Below are 22,162 nucleotides of genomic sequence, written 5' to 3'. Positions count from 1 at the left end.
TATTGTTTTCTTATGTTCACCTTTTCAGCTGGACATAGTAAAACTCATCCATCAAACACACAATTGTGTACGTAAGACCTGACTTTGTCATACTAGTCTTAAAATAGTATAAAACCTGACAATTTTTTTACAATGCATCGATTTGCTTGAAAATTTGGAATTAAGCTCAATTTACCCTTCATTTCAAAATCTACACTATGCCGATAAAGTTTAAGGTGAGTAAAATTTGGTTCAAAAAAGTTGAGCACTGATTGTTAGAGGCTTTGGAACATTCTTTCAGAATACTTCAACCCTTAAAAATCAACCCCTATTGTGGTTTAATAAAAAAAAGTATTTACCCTCAAAAAATTAATAATAATTTATTATTGACGACAGTTTTGTTTAATTAAAATTCAGATTTTCAAAGTGGTGATATTCTTTTTAAGTCGTCCTGTATATAAATTACGTAGTGTATAGGTGTATGGAGTGGATGTAAGTGTGTATGTAAGTTTCTAAAGTCTATACCGGTCTTGTAGATCATCATGCTCTCATTTGCGCTTTCAGAATTTTTCGAAAAAAATTCTGGTTGGTTTTTTAATCATAACTCTTTTATTTTTGATGATAGAAAGTGCATAAAAAACATTTTGTATGTTTTTACAAGAGCTACAAATCTATTTACATCAAATCCATTTAAAACCCTTAGTTTTAAAATGGGATGAGCTTAAAGGGCTAAAACAATAAGGTAGTGCTCGCATATAAATACACGTATTAAAGGACATTTTGCTGTGAAATAGGTCACCGCGTTATGAAGGAGATTTAATATCGAGGATCGGCTCGCCTAAGGGACAACTTCCGTAACTCTTTAGCTCCGTAACTAATTGCTAAGGGCGATATTCTCTTCCATGGCGCATTTATTGTTAAACGTTTTTTTTTCAAATACTTAATTTCCAAAATGTTAACTAAGGAATAAACGTAATTATCTCGTATTTAATGTACCTTGTCTCAACTGGTAAACTCCGATTTTAACTAACAGACACAACGTAAGATCTAGGATCCTGACAGTTCATCGAGAAAGTCTGAGTCTCGGAGAGGATGAGTGGGATATTACTCAGTGTATTTACCCCAAGATTCACCGCAGTACTCATTAAACATTCCTACGTATCTGTTATCTGTATCAGTGTGCAATTTCAAAAGAGCGAAATAAATGTCCTTGGCGGAGGCGGTTGGCTCAGTGACCCAGAAAGTCTCACTTTTTTATTATAAGCAACGGTGCACATCCGGGATAATATATCATATGCAGGTTTAGGATCCCTTCCTATAATTTTTGACAAGGTTGGCAACATGCTAATTGGCCGGAAATCATTTAGATTAGATGGAGACGACGTTTTGGATAAAGGGATAGCTCATTTCCATATTGTGTCGAAAATAGCAAGTTGCCAGGTGAAAGTTCTAAATTTTGAATTATTTAATCACTTCAAAGTTATTGTTAAGTAAGTAACATTTGATATGCATTTGCTTCTGAGATTATTGAGAAATGTGCGTGAATACGTGGATCTGTACAGGATGATCAAATTAATTGTGTTGCGCAAGTATTTATCAAAATTGGTCTAAAACTCTATTTTAAAGAAACCGCTACCTACACCTTCAAATTATATTGTGTGCTAACTTTGGTGTATGTATGTCCAACGGAATTCCCTTCTTGCTCAAGAAAAGTGATATCAAAGTACCTCAACTGTCATATTGCGACATAACTATATTTCCAAGGTAAACTTTATACACTTTCTCTACTATGATATCTTCATTCCTGGAATATTCGCTTCGACAAAAATTCCACCAAGAAAATGTGCCCCCAAGCAAATTTGGCCGGGAATTTTGGCCGCAGAACAACCACTTTTTAAACCCACCACATCTAAATTCCCGCGAATATTTACTTACACACGTAAACCCAATCCCAAAGAAATTTGCTTTCAGAAATATTAACTTTGAAAAATACGCTCATAAGTCATAAGACAGTCGCTCCCAGAGTATACGCAAACGCAAAATTCTTCATTCTGAGCCTTATTTATTGCGAATAGTACGGGAGGTAGCGTCCTATTTTTACGGGTCATTTTCGCACAATTACTTTTTATTCTGCCTGGTAGTTTTTACTTAGTTAACACTTAAAACAAGCGTCAGCTGGCGCGACTGCGTGGCGTGATGGTATGAGAGGCTAAGAAACACGCAAAAAAAATTGTTTTTCGGACCATTTTCGCAAAGCTGAAAATGGTATAATTATATAATAGTGTACAATGTAAAAAGAGCATAAATAACTGTCAGCTGATATTTAAATGTGACAAAACCTATTAGCTGGGCGTCCAAAGTGTAGCGTAGCGTTAGCGGGCGCTAGCGCGCGCGGCGACTTTAAATTTTGATGACCCAGCTAACACATTTTTCCACGTTGTCGTGTCAGCTAACAAGTGGTTTCCTTTTTTTTTGTGCCATAAACTGATGAGGTACTCATTTCCATGCATGCTGATGTCATATTATTGGAGAAAAATATGAGTGAAAGAGAATACATGAGTAAAATGGTTTCACATACTGTATAATAATATTATACATAAATTTTTTTTTTTTTTTTTTATTGACGATTTATTTGGAGGTACATCAACCTTTGTTTTTAGCACCTTAAAGATTACATTATTATTTTTTTACAGTTTATTGATGAGGTCGGTCACTTTAAGGTACTGGACTGTGGCAGTAAGTGTGGCGGAGTCATTAGAATTTAGGGCTTCCTGGAGGTTGTTGGCAACTCCAAATGACCGACGAGGAGCAGCGTAGGTGGGACACTCCAACATAATGTGGCCCACGGTGAGGTCAACTGCACATTGAGGACATAGTGGTGGTGGTTCTTTGCTGAAGAGATGTGCATGGGTGAGAAGGGTGTGTCCCATTCGTAGACGTGAGAGACTAACTTCTTCTTGACGTCGGAAATTGTGGTAAATAGGTCTCTGGATGGTCGGTTTTATTCGGGAGAGTTTGTGGTTTAACTGAGACCAGCACTCTTGCCACTGTCTAAGGAGTTCCCGGTACGTTGTCCTCCTAAGGTCCATCTCCAATTGTTTCAAGAGTTCGATGTCTGGGTTTACGGTAGCATCCTTGGCAGCGGCGTCTGCGCGCTCATTCCCTGGTATTCCACTATGGGATGGAACCCATAGCAAGGCAGTTTGAGTTGCTGTATGATTTCTTTTTTCAAGCAGTTCTTGAATTTCTTGTGCAATAACATTTTTGTTTTTAGAGGTGTTGGCTATGCACAGGAGAGAGCTGAGAGAATCAGAGATGATGAGAGTCTTCGAGGATTCATCACTTTGGGACATCTTGAGGGCTAGGAGTATAGCTGTTAACTCTCCCGTGAAAACTGAAGCGCCGCCTGGGAGTCGGTACCGAACTGTATTGTGCGGACCTACCACAGCTAGGCCCGTTCTCTCGTTTCCCGTCTGTGATGCATCAGTGTAGTAGGGTGTATAGTTTGAGAATAGTGTAGTAAGAAGTTCTTTAAAAGTATTTGTAATTAGTGGCACAATATGGGATTTTGAAACACTTGTAAGGTCAGTGTTGATTATCGGCGGTGTTCGTATCCAGAAGGGTGTTACGATCTTTGGTGCAGGATATATGTTTACACCAGTTGAAGGTATTTGTATCGAGTGGAGGAGCTTCCTTATTCTGATATGAAAAGGGGCTGGCGTGAATGGTTTATGTGAATATTGCGCAATGTATCGGTTGTTGCAGACGTTTGGGTAAGTAACATGCTGTGTAGTGCTCGCAATTTTAAAGTAGTACCTCAGAGATAGTAACTTCCTTCTAAATGTCAGGGATGGTTCGAATGCTTCGCAATACAAACTTTGTATAGGAGTGGTTCTCAGGGCTCCCAGAGAAATTCGGAGAGCTGAATGATGAATCACATCAAGTAGTTTAAGATTGGAGCGTTTAGCAGAGGAGTACACTATGGATCCGTAGTCGATAGTGGATCGAATTAGGCTGCGATAGAGTTGGAGTAGAGTTTCCGTGGTTGTCCCCCATTTATGACTTGCAATGGTTTTTAGTAGGTTCAGCGTTTTAACGCTTTTAGATTTCAGTTGTGATATATGACTTTTCCAAGTAAGTCTGTGGTCAAATATGAGACCTAGGAATTTCACTTCACTGGAGTAATTTAGCGACATATCGTTTAAGTATAGGTTAGGGTGTATGTTAGTTCTTTGTTTGGTGAAATTAATTACTTTAGTTTTATTTACACTTATTTTAAATCCGGTCTTTTTATTATACGCAGTTAATTTATTTATAGTGTTTTGGATATGGGTTTTTACAATATGTGGGTCTTTGCCTCTAGAAGAGATGGCCAAGTCATCGGCGTACAGAAGTGCTTTAACTGGTTTCTGCACCGTTGTAATTATATCATTAATTGCCAGTAAGAAGATTGTCACACTGATGGGGGAACCTTGAGGAATTCCATTTTGTAGGGTTTTTTTGGTGGAAAGAGTGCCGTTGATTTTAACTTGAAATGTGCGGTTGTTGAGAAAATTTTTTATGAAGTTAAAGATATTTCCTGTAATAGACCATTCTTGTAATTTTTGTAGAGGTAGGTAGCGCCAAGTGAGGTCGAAGGCTTTTTCTATATCGAAGAATACTGTTATCATGTGCTCTTTATTCAGAAAGGTATTGTGGATTTCCGATTCCAGATTAATGAGGTGATCTACGGTTGTGTGGTTTTTTCTAAAGCCCGCTTGGACTGTGGATAGCAAATTGTGTGATTCCAAGTACCAAGATAGACGACGATTAATCATCTTTTCGAGAAGTTTACATAGTGTGTTGGATAGCGATATCGGCCGGTAACTTGAAGGCTGGGTAGGTTCTTTTCCAGGTTTTAATATTGGCACTATGATGACATTTTGCCAGGTTTTAGGGAAGCAGTTTTCTGTCCATATAGTGTTGTAAATTTTTAGAAGGTAGTTGATACTATTTTTGTGTAAGTTTTTTAGGAGAATATATGGTATATTGTCCGGTCCTGTGGCAGAATAATTTTTTGTCGTCTGTAGCGCTGAAAGGAATTCTTCTTCTGAAAGGGGTAAATTGATTGGATGGTTAACAGAAGGACTGTGTTGTAGTTCTTTAACTTTGCGTTTGTAAATCCGAAATTCTGGGTCTAGATTATCATCAGACGAGGCGGTGTGAAAGTGGTCTGCTAGTATGTCGACCACTTCTGTTATGTCGGTGTGGATTTCATTGGTTGCATCTGTTATAGCACTGACTGTGAATCGGGACCTTTTCCCTCGAAGTGTATTTATTTTATTCCATGCCTCACTACCAGAGGTAGTTGTACTAATGGATGCGACGAAGCTTTTCCATGATTCTCTTTTTGCGTCCTTAAGAAGTTTACGTGATTTGGCGCGAAGGTGTTTGAATAAAACAAGGTTTTCTATGGTTTTATGTTTTTTCCAGTAATTAAAGGCTGTTTTAGTTTCTTTGATGGCTGCCTTGCAAGTGGCATCAAGCCATGGTATGCGGTATTTGTTTTGAAAACAATTAGTTTGTCCTATCGAAGTATCAGCTGCGGTAAGTATGAGGTTGGTTATTTCGCTTACAGCTTCGTCAATGTTACTGCCATTTGGGTCGATAGAAACTTCCGACTCTGTGAGTGCCTTGAATTTTTCCCAGTTAGCTGTCTTAAGTTTCCATCGTGGTGGGGCAGGTTGTTGTGTTTTGGGGAGCGCTGTGAGATTGAGACATATTTTGATGGGAAAGTGGTCGCTATCGTACAGTGAGTCTAGCACATCCCATGACAAGTCAGGATAAACGTCTGGTGTTGAAAAAGTTAGGTCAATGTTGGAGAAGGATCCACTGCCAGCATTGAAATGGGTTGGTTCGTTAGTATTTAGGAGGTTTATTGGATTGGTAATTATAAAATTTTCAATTTTCCTGCCTCTGCTGTCGGTAAAATTTGATCCCCAGAGCATGTGGTAACTGTTGAAATCTCCTAGTAGTAGAAAAGGCTGGGGTAGTTGAGAGATTAGGTCATTAAGGTCTTCTTCTTCAAAGCTTTGATCTTTTGGTATGTACACGTTACAAATTGTGATTTTCTTTGGGGTGAATACTGTGACCGCTAAGGCTTCTAAGTTCGTATGGAGTGGGACTTCTCTCGTATGAATTTTATCTTGCACAATTATCGCAACTCCTCCTCCAGCTATGTTTTGATGGGGTCTGTTTTTTGAAACATTGTATTTTATAATTTGTAACGTGGTTAAGGACATAGAATAAATCAAAAGAGACAAAACAAACTAAAAAAAGGAAACTAATAGCCCTAACCACGGCTGCGGCTGCTTACGGAGAGATTATGGTACGTTTGTGTAAGATTATTTTAGGCGCTACTAACTTTTATTTTCCTGTTAGGACAAAACGCAACCAATAACACATTTCTTAGACAATTCTTAAAAAAATGCGTTACAAGAAAACAGACCGGGTCTGCGGGAGTGTGACTGAGACGGACTTATGCGACAGCGTGCGTGTTAATAAAGGCAGGCGTCGCGTCGGTTGGTGTTGCCAGGAGCTGAGACGCTCGCGTTACGTTTTTAATAAATATTCAACCTCTTATATTTCTTAAACCGTTGGTCTGATTGAAAAAATGTTTTATTAAAAAAAACTATCTTGATTCATTCGACATATTTTGTATCGCACATGTATTATACCTCTATCTGCACTCATAACGAAAATACCTCGCGACTGAGATTTTTATTACAATTCTTGCCCATATAGAGTTTACAGAGTGGTTGTTCAAGACAGCATCGACTTTCTTTTTGTTCTGTGAGACAGCAAATATAATGAGCTTTCGAACGGTACCCACATTCTTGAAAAATATTCATAAATAACTTCGGAAATGCGATGTACCTAAATGTAAAATTTCTAACTTTTAAGAAGTGTGAAATTTTTTACAAACTATTTTTTCTGGTTGTTTGCAATTCCTGCGACCATCGCGCTCTCGGATTCACAATCGACACCTGATTCTGCACGAGATACGTATATTTACAAATGTATATCTTCGAGTGCAAATGGAACTATTTTAGAAGCATCTGTTTTATACCCAGGTGACTTGACTGACACATCGGTGCGGTTCGGCTTGGTCCGCTTGGCTTGTAACTGAAGCTATTAGTTTCCTTTTTTTGGTTTGTTTTGTCTATTTTGATTTATTATATGTCCTTAACGCACGTTACAAATTATAAAATACAATGTTTCATGTAAAATATTAGGTATGTGATGCCATTTTACTCATGTATTCTCTTTCAATCATATTTTTCTCCAATAATATGACATCAGCATGCATGGAAATGAGTACCTATCAGTTTATGGTACAAAAAAAAGGAAACCACTTGTTAGCTGACACGACAACGTGGAAAAATGTGTTAGCTGGGTCATCAAAATTTAAAGTCGCCGCGCGCGCTAGCGCCCGCTAACGCTACGCTACACTTTGGGCGCCCAGCTAACAGGTTTTGCCACATTTAAATATCAGCTGACAGTTATTTATGCTCTTTTTACATTGTACACTATTATATAATTATACCATTTTCAGCTTTGCGAAAATGGTCCGAAAAACAATTTTTTTTACGTCTTTCGCAGTCTCTCGCTATCTTAAGTCACGCTTTTGAACCAGCTGACGCCCCTATCGTTGATAGGTTATGGATCAAAAATCTATAGTAGAAAGATGAACTTTGCGAAAATGGTCCGGTCAAATAGGACGCTACCTCCCGTACTAGAATACAAATGTAACAGGCGAATTACGACTGGTATAAATCATACCTAACTATGTTGTCAGGCTAACAATATTGTTAAGGCATGTGATTGGATGTTTTTTCAAAGAATAACAAAAATATCCAATCACATGCCTTAACATTATTAGATTATGCGGGTCACTCTGTAATTGGGCGCAAGCCTGTTGAGGGCCCAGAACAAGAGAGGGACAATAAATAAATAAAATAAAATAAACAACGTTGTTAGCCTGACAACAAAGTTAAGTATACTTTATAATACCGGGCGTACATGTGCAATAATGACCCATAAACGGAAGATTTCAAAAGATTTAAAGTGTACCTATACATTTCAATTTTACAAAAAATCTTCAACATATTCTGAAACGACATCTCTCATCACACATGTCTTAAACGGATTTAAAATGTGCACAGTGTCATTATGCAACGAACGAAAAATCAAATTTAAGTAGACATCTGTTAACTCGCAATCCTTCCAGATATTTAAAGTGTGCACAGTGTGCAATAATAATAAAATTACAATTTATTGTCTCCATTGTCCTGCACTCCGTGTAAAAATTGAGGTGGTCCCCTTCCCAAAGGTGTTTTGAGAATTAAAATCGTAATTTTGTTCATGAAACACCATGAATTATTCTTTTATGCCGTATTTGCAACCAAAACCAAACCGCGAACATTCTGATAATACCTACAACTAAAGTCACTACACCGAAAGTTTTCAATATCGGTTCCGCTGTGGTTCAGTTACCCCAATTAGGTAAACGCGATTCGGTTTGATACAAGTTATAACGTATCCCAGTAAGAATTTCCCAACAAAAAAGGGGTGTGCGCAAAAGAAGAATAATGCTGCATCGAAAAAAAATTAAAGTCTGTATACTTTGATACATACACAATTCCGTTTCACTTGCTTCCTAAATTAATAGAAGGGGCGCATATTCTATGAAATTAAGTTTCTATTTATAAAAAGTAAAAATACTAGTTCTTTTTATAGAATTCACTCAAGCATTAGCAGAAATCACTTTGGATCAGTTTGTTTTTGGAGAATAACAACGGAGGTCTTATTTCGACATAATTGGCATTTTCCATAAACAGCCCTTTCACCATCCAAAATCTTCAACTGATAATTGCAACGCCATATTTTAATCCGCGAGGAGAAAATAATTATGGAGTATACATGGATTTTGTGCGTAATACTAGGGTGTATTTTGGAAACAAAGGCAAACTTTACAGAAGGTGAGGAGTAACTTTATTTTCGAAACCGCACCCTTAAAAATCGCCCTAGGAACGGCTTGCGCAAGAGTTTGTGTAGATGGTGAGACCAAAACGTGTTACTACCAGTTCTATGTGGAACAGTACAGCACTATGGGATGGTGAAGTGTGATCGAGTCATTAACGCTATACGTAATTAAATAATTTAAGGTCGTGCGACCACAACTCATCGCAGTGCATTCGAGCCGATGGCGTAGAAAGAAGCGTTTACACGGTTAATCGAATGCTACCCGGTCCATTGATTGAAGTATGCAAAGGAGACACGGTGGTAGTAGACGTCCACAATGCGATTGAGGGACAAGAAGTGACAATACACTGGCACGGAGTTTGGCAAACTGGCACGCAATTCTCTGACGGCGTTCCATTCGTTACACAGTGCCCAATATTATCGGGTAACACTTTTAGGTAAACCCGTGTTTCATGCCCCATGAAGATATATTCTCGCCAATTTCAGGTACAAATGGCGCGCGGACAACCCGGGCACTCACTTTTGGCACTCTCACTCCGGGTTTCAAAAAATGGATGGAGTGGCCGGAGGTCTGATTATTCGACAGGCTGCGCCCAATGATGACCATAGCGATTGTTATAAACACGACTTAAGCGAGCATGTCATCATTTTGAACGACTGGTTCCATTATTTAACTGCGGAAACGTTTCCAGGTGCTTTGTGGAGACCTACGTTAATTGGGCAAGTACCTCATAGTTTACTGATAAACGGAAAGGGACAAGCCAAACATCCAGACACGGGAGTTATGACTGAAACACCGCTGGAACAGTTTCACGTGGTTCCGGGTGAAACTTATAGGTTTAGATTAATAAACGCCTTGGCATCGTTTTGCCCTGTTACTTTAACGATCGATCGGCATAAACTTACTGTGATTTCAAGTGACGGTGAGCCGTTCGACTCAGTTGTTGTTGACGGTATTCAATCTTGGGCGGGTAAGCATATAGATTTCTCTATTTTGTTCTAGTTATGCAATTGTAGCGGAGCGATTCGACTTCATATTTACCGCCAATCAGCCCCAGGCGAGCTACTGGCTGCGAATCAAGACCTCAGATGGTTGCCTGTCGGATAACGTCCAGCAATTAGCTCTGGTACATTATTCTGAACCTTCACTTCCAAAGGAGCCTCGCCCCTCCCCTGACTCGCCATTCCCCGATGAGCTCATAGTACGTAATTCGCCTTAACTGAATAATTACTCTACAAAGCTATAGGTTTTAAATCAATACACCAGCAACTGCTCAGGCGATAATAACAACAGCATATGCTTCACCCATTTAAAAGCTAAAAGAAAAGCGGACAGCAGTGTTTTAAAACCAAACGCGGACGTGAAACTCTTTCTACCGTTAGGTACATACGAGGTGTCCGGAGAAGAACTTTTCGAGTCCAACAGCTACAACGGGTTTTTAGGTGAGAAATCCCAACCTTATTAAGATGGTCTTCACATCACACACTCCAGTTTTTAGTGACAAACTGCTGACACAGAAAGTAGACACCATTAATTACATGCCACCGCCATCGCCACTATTATCGCAGTACCGCGACGTGAACGCATCGCACTTTTGTAACCGAGATAATAAACCAGACCACTGTGAAGATTATCTTTGTAGTTGCACGCATAAAATCGATCTTCCATTAAACCAGGTGATCGAGTTGATTATCATTGATGAATGTAACTAGTTTTTTGTTGTTGTAAATTTGAGTTTAATCGGCAATTTCAGCTACATCTCCAAAACACACGCACAACATCCACTTGCACGGCTATGCATTTAACGTGATAGGAATTGGTATCTTGCCCAACGGAAACGCATCCAGTATTGAAAAAGCCCAAGAGCTTGACAAGAAAGGACTGCTTCAAAGACAATTCGATCGACCCGTCTTTAAAGACACGTTAACCATACCAATCGGAGGATACATCGTAATAAGGTTCAAGTCTAACAATCCAGGCTACTGGTTTTTCCACTGTCATTTCGCCCATCACATTACAACGGGCATGAATTTGATTTTCAAAGTTGGAACCTGCAAGGACATGCCGCCGGTTCCGCATAACTTTCCAAAGTGTGGAAACTATTTGCCGTCCTTTTGAAGTTTGATGAACCCGGAACCGATCGATCCCATGAAAGGAAAAGCAAGAGCGATGATTGTGTACTGTTGTATGTACTTTTAAAAAAAATGGTAATAAATAACCTGAAAACAGCAACCTATTTTAAACATGCATGAATGGTGCGAGGTGAGGCGGCGCAACCGACGGTGTCTCCCATTCAAGAAAACGAGGTTTCCCAATGGCGGTACGAAGTGGGCCGGGTCTGCTAGTTTTTATATAATAATAGTTTAAGCACACAGTAATCAGCATTCCATAAAGATAAACTAATGAACCAAAGTATACAGCTCTGCATCCAAATATAGACACACTCTTTTTTGAGTTGTATTATATATTGCTCATTCCAGAATATTATGATTATCTCAAAATTCCAAGTAAAAAATTCAGAATTCTTAGAAAGATGTCAGATTTCCAAGTCTCTGAGAACAAAAGGTCCAATAACGAAAAATGCCAGAACTGTGGAACAATCGAAATTTCAATGTCAAGGAGAAAAACCCAAAATCACGAAAAATCGAGAACAAATTCCAGAAAAGGTTGTACGTAATACAGGACGACAATTTATGGGCCATATCTTTTTTCTCTATAAAGAACGTCACAAAATACTCAAGCGTGTGGATAGAATAGAGAGGTGAATATACAAGTATACTGTTACCTCACATTACGCACCCCTATAATCCCGCCTCAAAGTTCTATACTTATACCCCTTGAGAGAAGCCATTGCAAGGCCCAAAAAATGTTTTTTGTTGGGGCTATAAAAGATAGATCCTGCTTTTATAAATTAATACCGCCGTCACATTTCTCTAATTGGACATTCTTTTTCATAGTTGACTGCTCTTTGAGATACTTTAAGGAGGGATAGTGGCATTTTATCCATAAACTACAAGTGCATATTATTAAAATATATGGTTAGGAAACGTCCTGGAATTTAGATTTATTTATTTCGATCAAAATTTCAATCATGTCCGCCCTTGTAGTTAAATTTATCTGATATACAGTATGTATACCAAGGTAGACGCACCCCTGTCGCTTTGGTAGAATTGGAGATAAAAGTAAAAGGTTTTGGTGGGTGACATTATCAGTAAAACTGATTTAATAGTATACCTACGCCTTTTATGACCATAAATTTCAAAATTTAAATGCGGTACCTATACCTTTTTAGGTCATTTGTACCAAGTTGGTCAAAATAAATAGGTAATTAATAATTAACCGATATGTTACAGAAAAAAACACTTGTAGAATGAATTTCTGAGGCGACAAAATGTAAACATCTGAACGATAAGCGATAAATATATGATAGTCTTAAACAAAATATTTATTATAGATATATTTGTTATTACGTTTTCGGCGGCGAATTTATTTAATACAAAGTGTGTTTTTGTATTGTATGTATGTCTCCCTTCGTTATGTGAAGTACACCTCTACTACTTCAACGTTTCTGATAAATCTAAAACATTTTTAGGGTACACAAAAATAACGAGAAATTTAAATAGTGCACTTCAATGTTCAATTGACCGCTAGAAATAACTGATGGTAATTGTTAATATTGATGTTTTTCAAGTTTAATTGCATTTATAAAGCGACAACTTGCAGGGCATCATTGAAAAAATTCAATGAACAAAATTACAAATTTGTTACTGAAGTGCAAAACATACACGGTGTCCATTATGTGTGGAATATAGTTATATCTCGGTCAATATCAACTGTATACTAAATACCTATTGCTAATTTCGTATTTTTTTTTTCAGTGATAAAGGCTTCGACTGCTTTGGTCTTTCGCCTGATGTACCTCCTTCTAACTTAAATCTTATTGAATATATCAATACTCTTTAAAAATGAAATCAGTCGTTGAATACTGTTCTGATCGTCATGAAGGACTTCTTTCAAGTTTTTGTGCAATCCGTGCGTTTTCCGATCATTCTCGTATTCAGGACAATCCAAAAGGATGTGTTGCACTGTATATGGCTCGCTGCATCTACTACAGTTTTTAATTTCACACCTTCCCAACATATGAAGGTGTGTGATATTGGTATGCCCAATACGTATCCTCGTATACACTACTTCCTCTCTTTTGCTCAAGCTATACCTGTTTATCCATGGTCTTGTGTGGCACTTTATTTTACTTAAAAAATTATTGGAGTTCTTCCATTTTATTTCCCAATGGGTCATAATACTCTTTTTTAAATATGCTTTCCAGTCTGACGGTGGAATAACTGTAACATCGGTTTGTTTTTGCTGTGGTGAAATTTGTGCCGCTTCATCAGCTTTCACATTTCCATATATACCGACATGACCGGGAATCCATATTATTATAATTTTGAAATTTTGGGATTCTAAGTAGTGTATGCGTTCATTAATTACGTTAACGAGCGGTTCGATTATCTTCAAGAAAAGTACACGTTCATTTGGTTTATTTTGTTGTAGGATATCTAGATTGACGTAATTGATGTAATTATACTAAATTTTTAAATTCTTGAATAAGGATACTAACATTTACATTATCGAATATAGAAAAAAAACTATCAAATGAGCCTAATGAAAAGGTACACTGCCATTTAAAAAATTCAGTTGTTTTTCGTTGCTCATTTGTTGTCTGAAATAAAAACAACTGAATGCTTTTTCTCCAAATTTCGCTGCAAATATGTTAGATTTTGAGTTTAAGGGATCCGTTTTGTTTTAATTAATTTAATTAATTAATGATTTAATGCCCAACAGTTTACACCAATTATAGGACACAATATGAAATAATATAAGAAAAAAGAAAAAAATTTAAGTTTATAAAATATATAGACGCATTTGGATTTTGGATTTGGATATAATTTAGTACATAAGGGAATCTAAAGGGAATATAAAGCCATATCGATAGTGGGAAAAGGGTCATGATTAATGTCAATATTTCTATTAAGTAAGTTAAGAAGAGCACATGTTAGGTGAATTACGAGAAATATTTAACCTAGTTTTGAAATATTATTGCAAATTGTCACGTTTCGAAATTTAAATAGCTTTTGCACCTCATTTAAGTTTCAATGCCTCCTTTTGTCCTGGTAATGACTTCAGGATATTACGGCCCGCGATATCGCAACGGTACTTCAAATTCAGTCTTTTTTGAGTACACGTATAAAGTGCTGAGTTAACTTTTTTTTTAAATTTAAGGGAGTTTTTCGGGAGTTTTAAAAAACAACAGGGATTGGTAGAATTAAAAATTTTAACCAATGGGAATTAATGAATGGTCGCCATTTTTGGAGCGTGAAAAATTTAGTCGGTAATTGACTGGGAATTACTTTTCGAGAGCTTTGAGACATTCGTGGTCTAAGGTTTAAAGCGATAAGGTTTATGTCCTAAGACGTGAATTCGCGGTTTAATTTTCAAAGCGACCAAAGTGGCCCTAAGAGTTTCGCATTATCGTTGGGGTGAACAAAGTGTTCCCGTTGGATCAAAAAAGTGACCATTAGTTGCGGTTAGGTTTTCTATCTTCATTTAATACATTACTTGTGGAAAGGTCATTTTTTATAATAGCAAAAAATTATTTTGATAGTGTAAGTTAAGGATTTATCTTACCGCTAGGAAGTAAAGAGAGTAAGAAGTCAGCTAGGGGTAGGAAAAACGTGATTACGGTTTTTAAAATTTTGATATGAAGAGTACATTTGGAGATTTAATAAACTATTTTGAGCAAAAAAATTTAAGGGGTGTAGCTGGATTTTATTAGTATACACAATACACAATATTACAAGGAAAATTAAAAAAAATTCAAGTGAGGAAAGGAAAGAGTCGTTTCTCCATTAATTTTTTTACAATAGCTAAATTGCATTCATTCCAGGCTAGCAGGGAATTGTTTTCAAAATTTTCGTTAATAAAATTGAGACAAGGAAGCGGAAATTATCCCTTTCAACTCCATAAAATAAAAAGATCAAGATCTTTGCTTTAAGCATTTTTTTTCTTTCTTCAAATTCTTCTTCTCTCAACATTGTCCGCAATAAATAGTGCAAAAGACAGTTCTTATCAACTTTGGCCTGTACTTATTGGCTTTTCATTAATAACTGAATAAATTTAGCGGCGCCCCATGTACACTTTACAGAGATGTTTTACAGACAGTTGATAGTTTTCGAGTGGTACGCAAAAATGGCTAAAAAGCCAATTTTTCATGTTCGGGTTGTCTTGCAGACCATATTAATTGTGGACGCATGATCCATTAGGATTGGTAGAGAGTTAAACCAGCTTCTTTGGCAGTTGTCACAGGCAATGTTGCTAAATATGCCAGGCTCCTTGCACCCTCATCTATCCCCGCAGTTGGTAATACAAGAACGGCAAAAAATGGTTTGTAAAATTTCCTCTGGGGCTGGCGTAACTGTGTTCCTTACTGGGTGAAGGTGTGTATCGTCACCTATTTTACAACCCTTTCTCGAGGGAGTGATTTCTACAGCCACTGCTGAACTTGGAAATTTTACATGCCATGTTTTGCCGATGTGCTACTACCTACTGCAGAGCTAGCTGTGGGTGCAAGAAGGCTGGCATATTTTCCACCATTTTGCTTGTGTCAACTGCCAAGGGAGCTGTTTTAACTCTCCACCAGTCCTAACAGAAGATGAAGGGGACTTACACGATCCTCAAGGAAAGGAATTGTAGTTAGATACATCTGAATTGGACATAATCTTCGCTCACGAAATTTCACTTCATTTTTGTTCCTAGTAAAATTATGTTTCAAATCGCGTTTCAAAATTGGTGGTATGGATGCTGCAGCCTCTCCCGCTATGACGATGTTTCTAATCAATTAAATCAGCGCAGTGGTCGAATGTTGAAACTAGAACTTTCGGGCTGAAAGCTATTCCTGAAGTTGATAAGTATGAGTATGCATTAATTCCGACAAAGTTGAAGCGGCGAGAGAAGTGAGGAAAACGAATCTGAAGTTAATCATGATTTGTCACCGATCAGTTTCTTTCACATTCGAGCGAAAACACTGACCGATTTATGGAAAATCGTTAATCGAGTACTCTAATTTAAAAACAGGACACACACAATCAAAAATATAGAAACACAGGAATTGGATCTGGTCCAGTACCAGTGTTTTTTAGTTTGGAAAACCACTTTTTAATATCACTTCAGTAGCGTTGGTCACGTTCGGTGCATGATCCTAACATATAAAATATATGCCAGTCAACTGATCTTAATCTAGCTCTCATAATTTGCCTTAGGTAAGAAAATTAGGTAGGTATATTATCGCTTCCGTGAAACTTTTATCGCGTACTCTCACAATCTCACGTACCTTAAATTTTCAAGATTTAGCTGGATTTTGACTTTTGTATTTAAATCTAATCACAGCATTGAGTCACTTTAACACACCCGTGTAGCAAATTTTGTGTTGGTAAATGCACAACATTCAGGCACTATAACAGCATCTACTTTTAGAAAAGTTATGCGCTGGTAACAAACGAATAATTAGGTGGGCTGTATTATGAAAAGGAAATCTTTCTCGTACCTTTTCTAACGAAGAGAACGCAAACAAACTACACACAAAAGCATGCAAATGGCAAAACTAATAGTATGGATATATGTACTTGAACCCCACTGGTTGACCGGTAAGAGTGGCTCACTGCAAAATTGACGTTGGCATGGCAAATTAATAAAAAAGGGAGCTCACTCTTTGTTTAAGGCCAAGCGACGAAGACGGGCAATGGGGTTGAATTGTCTGCCACAAGGAATTGTTGCTAAATGGTTGCGGCTAATTTGACGACTAATTCAAATTGCCAACTTTCTAAAGGCCCGTATTCATATAACGAACGACAAAGGTTCCCGTGTCAAAAAATGAACAGGGCGAGACTATTGAAATAATTAGGGTCAGCGCTGAGAGGACAACGAGGTCCTGAATTTAAATAGCTTCTAGTTCACTAATAACAGTGTTGAATTCGTCTAAGCTAAGAATTTGATCACCAAAGTCGCGAACGAAAGTCTCTACTTTCCCACGGGCCACCTAAATGTGGAGTAGAAGGGGAGTTAAACGGCCATCTAATTTCTGTGATTCGGCTAAGGCTTTCTCATTAGCCGTTTGATGTACAACTCAATTTTGAATAAATATGGGGGTACTCAGTATATACTTACGGCTGAACAGTATTTTACTATAATATTCAGTTTCTTACAATTTCAATAATATAACTGACTTATTATCAACTGTACTACACATTGTAATAATTCATACGCATCAATCAGTTATAACTGAAAGATAGGTGCTTAAATCGGACCTGATTAACAAGTAGATGTGTTAATAAACAGGCCTATCAATTCGCGCTAATTGACAAGCAAATTTGTCAATTACACCTAATTGACGTACAGATAAATCAATCAGTAGAAATTTGGTACGGCCCTTCTACAATTTCACAACCTATTTATTATCGCAACTATTTCATTTTTGGCCCGACTGTATTAAAAGAGGGTACCGCATTAGGTACTTGTGTCAATTACATTAACTAAATATAAGACGAATTTATTTCGTTTTCTTTTAATTGGTTTGATGATACATGCCCATAAAACTTCACCCTTATTTAGGGAATTATCCTTCAGTAATGTTCATGTAAGTAATTACATTGAATCCAACGTTTTTAAAATGCATGATATGACACTTTTAGCTACCCACAGATATAGGGATTAAAATTACCTATTAATGCACAAAAGTTAGGGATTAAATTCAATAAAAACGTGTCGGCATTGTAAAAAATACTTTATCACATTTTTAGACGACTATACCCATTATTGTGAAGTTTATTCTTTCGAAAAGAGGTCGGATGTGGTAGAAATTTAAGAACAAGGTGGAATCACAAAAGGGTTAGAATATCAGAATGACAGTGGCGAAAATCATTTTGATTCTGATATCATGGACGACACGGAGTCTGAGTACGAAGAAGGGAATAATGCAGATATGAACTGAAAGGATCGCCTTCTAGGATTAAGAGATCGAACTCGTCTAGTCGTCTGGGACAACCAGCATATTTTAATGATTACGTTATCTTAACATACACTGACGTAATGAAAAGTGTAGATAAAGAGCTTTGGGAGAAAGCGATAAATGAGGAAAAAATGTCTCTTGCGAAAAATAAAATTCTTGTAAAAACCGAAGAAACGAAAGGCAGAAAAATTTTGAGTAGCAAATGGGTATTCAAAGAAAATTAAAATGGAACCAGGACAGCTACACTAGTTGTAAGAGGTTTTCAACAAAGTGTAATAGATTTTCAAGAAACATATAGCCCTGTTGTAAATATGACAAGTTTGCGAGTACTTCTTACGATAACGGCTGCTAAAGAATTTAAAATAAGAATGTTTGACGTAAAGACAGCGTTTCTTCATGGGGAATTGGAGGACGAAACATTCATGCAAATTTCGGAAGGTTATCCAAAGAAGAAAGGAATTATATGTAAGCTGCAGAATCAAACTTTGACGAAAGGCTCAACGAAATTGTACTGAAACCACTAAAATGCGATAGTGGTATTTTTAAAAATGAATCAAATAATAATTATGGGGAAGAATCTTGCAAGAGGTAGATGAAATTTTGAACAATATCAAAAAGATGTTCGAAATGAAAGTAGATCATTTAGCAGGAATGGAAATTTCATAAGACACGAATGGAATTCGTTTAACACAGTCTTTGTTCTGCGAACAATTAGCGCAAAAATTTGGTTTGACTAATGCTAAGGATTCTGAAATACCAATCATGGCAAAAGATGAAACTGGCCGAAATTTAAAAGGTATTTTCCCATATCGTGAAGTAGTAGGAAGTCTCTGGTCTACCTCAATTGTCAATAAATTTAAACGGTTTAGGGAATGAACTGAAAGTGATGAACTTTGTTGTGCCAAGTTTGGGGGAAGGTGTTGAACTAAGTGTTCTGTACAAACTTTGTGTAAAAGTATCAAGTAGTTAATGTTTAAAATAATTGAAGTTGTTTTATTCCATAAAATTAAAGCTTGTCAATTTGTATTATAATTTATTTAATATCTTTGATTTACAAAAATATAAGCTGCAGAGAAGTTTATATAACGCGGATATGTATTTCTAGGTAAGATTCAGAGTACAATTTCCACATTCCGCACAATTTTTTGGAAATTATCGTTTATACAAACCTTCTGATGATAATGACAAAAACAACAACAAAAAGATTATATTTGGTGCAGTTGTCCTGAAGTGATGCGCGGACATACATTTCAGTGATTCATTTTTAAGGGAATTTTTGAAGACAGCTATGTCAAATTTTCGCCAATCGATTTCTACAAATTAAAGGGTCAGTGCAATTGAATACGAGCCTGATTAAAAGTCTGGTTTTCGAATGCGCGCCGAGTGGCAAAAAATTCCCCTACTGACAATCGTATGCGATTCCTCCTATCTTATTATTTATGTAGATAATACATTTTCCTGAAGCTGTATATATTTCGTGCCACGATGAACTTGATTAACAATAGATCGGAATTTATCATTTTAGATTAATTGCTTAAAATATTGACTAGTCATAAACAAATGTATTTTTACTCAATATTATCAATTATCGTAAGTCGGCATGTAAGATCTAAATTGCCACTTATTATCATTAAAACAATGTCGGCCTTCAAACTACTTAGAACTATTCTAAAATTAGATGCCATGCAGCTAGAAAAAAAAGAAAGTTTGTGCAAATTGGACGTATCAAATGACATATTACGTTTACAGCCACTGATATTCTAATCGTTTGACGCCTTAAATCTGATCATTGGAACAAAGCTTCCTCTCTTTGCTTTCCGTTCGGCTTTGTTTTTCACGCTATCAAACAATATTATTGTTGTATTAGGCAAAATCAATCATTTCGAAACTAATTAGCAGTGCGGATAAAAATGCATTTATTTTTATAAAATAAGCGCTTATTATATGCATCAAAACGGGCAAAAAAGCTAAAAAAAGGCAAAGTAAGCAAACAAATGCACAATCAACCATCCACACAAAAAAAACCTGTATTCCTCAATAAAACATGATTATGATGAAACTAACTCTAATTATCGGAAAAACAATTAACAATTATGGATTTCTCCAAATTTGCAATTAAAAATTTTGCCTTCGGTCCGATAAAATATTTTTATAGACGGAAAAGCTTCTCTCGACATCTGCAGAGGTAATTGGTGCAAATTTAAAGAATTTAAAGTTTAATGGTGCTGTAGTATGTGCTTCTAAATCTTCAACGAAATTTCCGTTTAGCCTTTTGGAGATTTTCGAAAGAATATGAAAACCAGAATTTTTTGTTAGCACGTCCTCTAATTTCTTCTGAACTATATCGGCTATTAGACCGTTTATCTTATTTGTGTCTCTTTGAAAATCTACGATTTTAATTGATTCGTCAAGTGGCAAATTTGGGGATTCTAATTTTTTACAGTGCGCTATTCATTAAAAAAATGCAAATCCCAACATTCTTGCCCACATTAAGTTAATATGCGAGATATTATTCTAATCTCAGTGTAGAAATGTAAAAAAAGGCAAGAAAAAGCGTTTAAAGGCATTTAAAGCACCATTGTTAAAAAAAAGCAAAAAAGCCAAAATAAAAATAGCCTCAAACGCTTTCTTTTTTCATGAAACGTGTATATCCAAAACCATTATGTTCTGCATTCAACATTAAGGTGTAGGCAAAATGCCATAAATCCGCACTCTACTCATTACTGATTATCGACCTGCTACGGTAAGTNACTAAAGGTCGATTCTCACTTTCGTGCAAGGCACGTACTCGGCACAGGCAAGGCACCGACTCGGCAAAATATCTATATTATTGAATCTTATGAATTTTTTGGGGTATAATTCACACTATGCGAGCAACGACTCGGCCAGCTACGGCCTTTGCACGCAGCGTTCTTCCGAAACAATATTTGCCGGGCATGTACCGTGCACGTTCCGACAAGTGTGAATACAATCTGTGCAGGTCACCGACTTTAGTTCATTTTTCATAGTACAAGAAAGGTTGAAGGGTCAGCAAAGGAACACTTTTTCAGCGGAACAAGATGAGATGCTGATTGAATGTGTCCAAGAAAATGATTTCGGTCATAAAAGATACTTCTTATGCATTTTATGTACACAAAAACGTATTTTTCTTTTTCTGCAATATGTACTTTCTTGTTCTTCATCATCTAATATTAGACCAATTTTAATTAACGTGAAAGTTTCGAACATTTTTACAGTTGAAACTCACGTAGAAACTGCTTACCTGCGGCAAGCGTGTCGCAGTGTGAATTGAACTCAAAAAACTTTGCCCGTGCCGAGTATGTGCCGTGCCGGTTCTTTGCACGAAAGTGAGAATCGGCCTAATGCTAAGGATTTGAATATACCAATTCATGGCCAAAAGATTGAAACTGGACCGAAATTAAAAGGTATTTTCCCATATCGTGAAGTAGTAGGAAGTCTCTGCCTCTACCTCAATTGTCAATTAAATTTAAACGGTTTAGGGAATGAACTATAAGGATGAACTTTGTTTCGTGCAAAGTTGTGGGGAAGGTGTTGAACTAAGTGTTCTGTACAAAACTTTGTGTAAAGTATCCAGTAGTTAATGTTTAAAAAATTGAAGTTGTTTTATTCCATAAAATTAAAGCTCGTCAATTTGTATTTATAATTTAATAATCTGTTGTTTACAAAAATATAAGCTGCCAGAGAGTTTATATAACGCGGATATGTATTTTAGGTAACATTCAGTGGTACAATTTTCACATTGCCGCACAATTTTTGGAAATTATCGTTTATACAAACCTTCTGATGATAATGACAAAAACAACGAGTGGCAAAAAATTCCCCTACTGACAATCGTATGCGATTCCTCCTATCTTATTATTTATGTAGATAATACATTTTCCTGAAGCTGTATATATTTCGTGCCACGATGAACTTGATTAACAATAGATCGGAATTTATCATTTTAGATTAATTGCTTAAAATATTGACTAGTCATAAACAAATGTATTTTTACTCAATATTATCAATTATCGTAAGTCGGCATGTAAGATCTAAATTGCCACTTATTATCATTAAAACAATGTCGGCCTTCA

General features: G+C 36.7%; 1 protein-coding gene across 1 annotated transcript; it reads left to right on the top strand.

Annotated features, from left to right (window-relative positions):
• The first annotated feature begins 8,781 nt into the window (after nt 1–8,781).
• On the top strand, nt 8,782–11,231 carry LOC116176926 (laccase-like). Its single transcript, XM_031495765.1, has 8 exons — nt 8,782–8,999; nt 9,049–9,136; nt 9,186–9,440; nt 9,490–9,974; nt 10,021–10,205; nt 10,251–10,446; nt 10,496–10,708; nt 10,758–11,231. The coding sequence occupies exons 1-8, from the start codon at nt 8,930–8,932 to the stop codon at nt 11,120–11,122; spliced, it is 1,857 nt and encodes a 618-aa protein (XP_031351625.1). The 5' UTR covers nt 8,782–8,929; the 3' UTR covers nt 11,123–11,231.
• The last annotated feature ends 10,931 nt before the right edge of the window (nt 11,232–22,162 follow it).

This window comes from Photinus pyralis, unplaced genomic scaffold (genome assembly GCF_008802855.1).
Source record: "Photinus pyralis isolate 1611_PpyrPB1 unplaced genomic scaffold, Ppyr1.3 Ppyr1.4_LG7, whole genome shotgun sequence".
Classification (NCBI taxonomy): domain Eukaryota; kingdom Metazoa; phylum Arthropoda; class Insecta; order Coleoptera; family Lampyridae; genus Photinus; species Photinus pyralis.
Note: the sequence above shows the minus strand (reverse complement) of the source record. Positions and strands in the feature narration are given on the sequence as shown.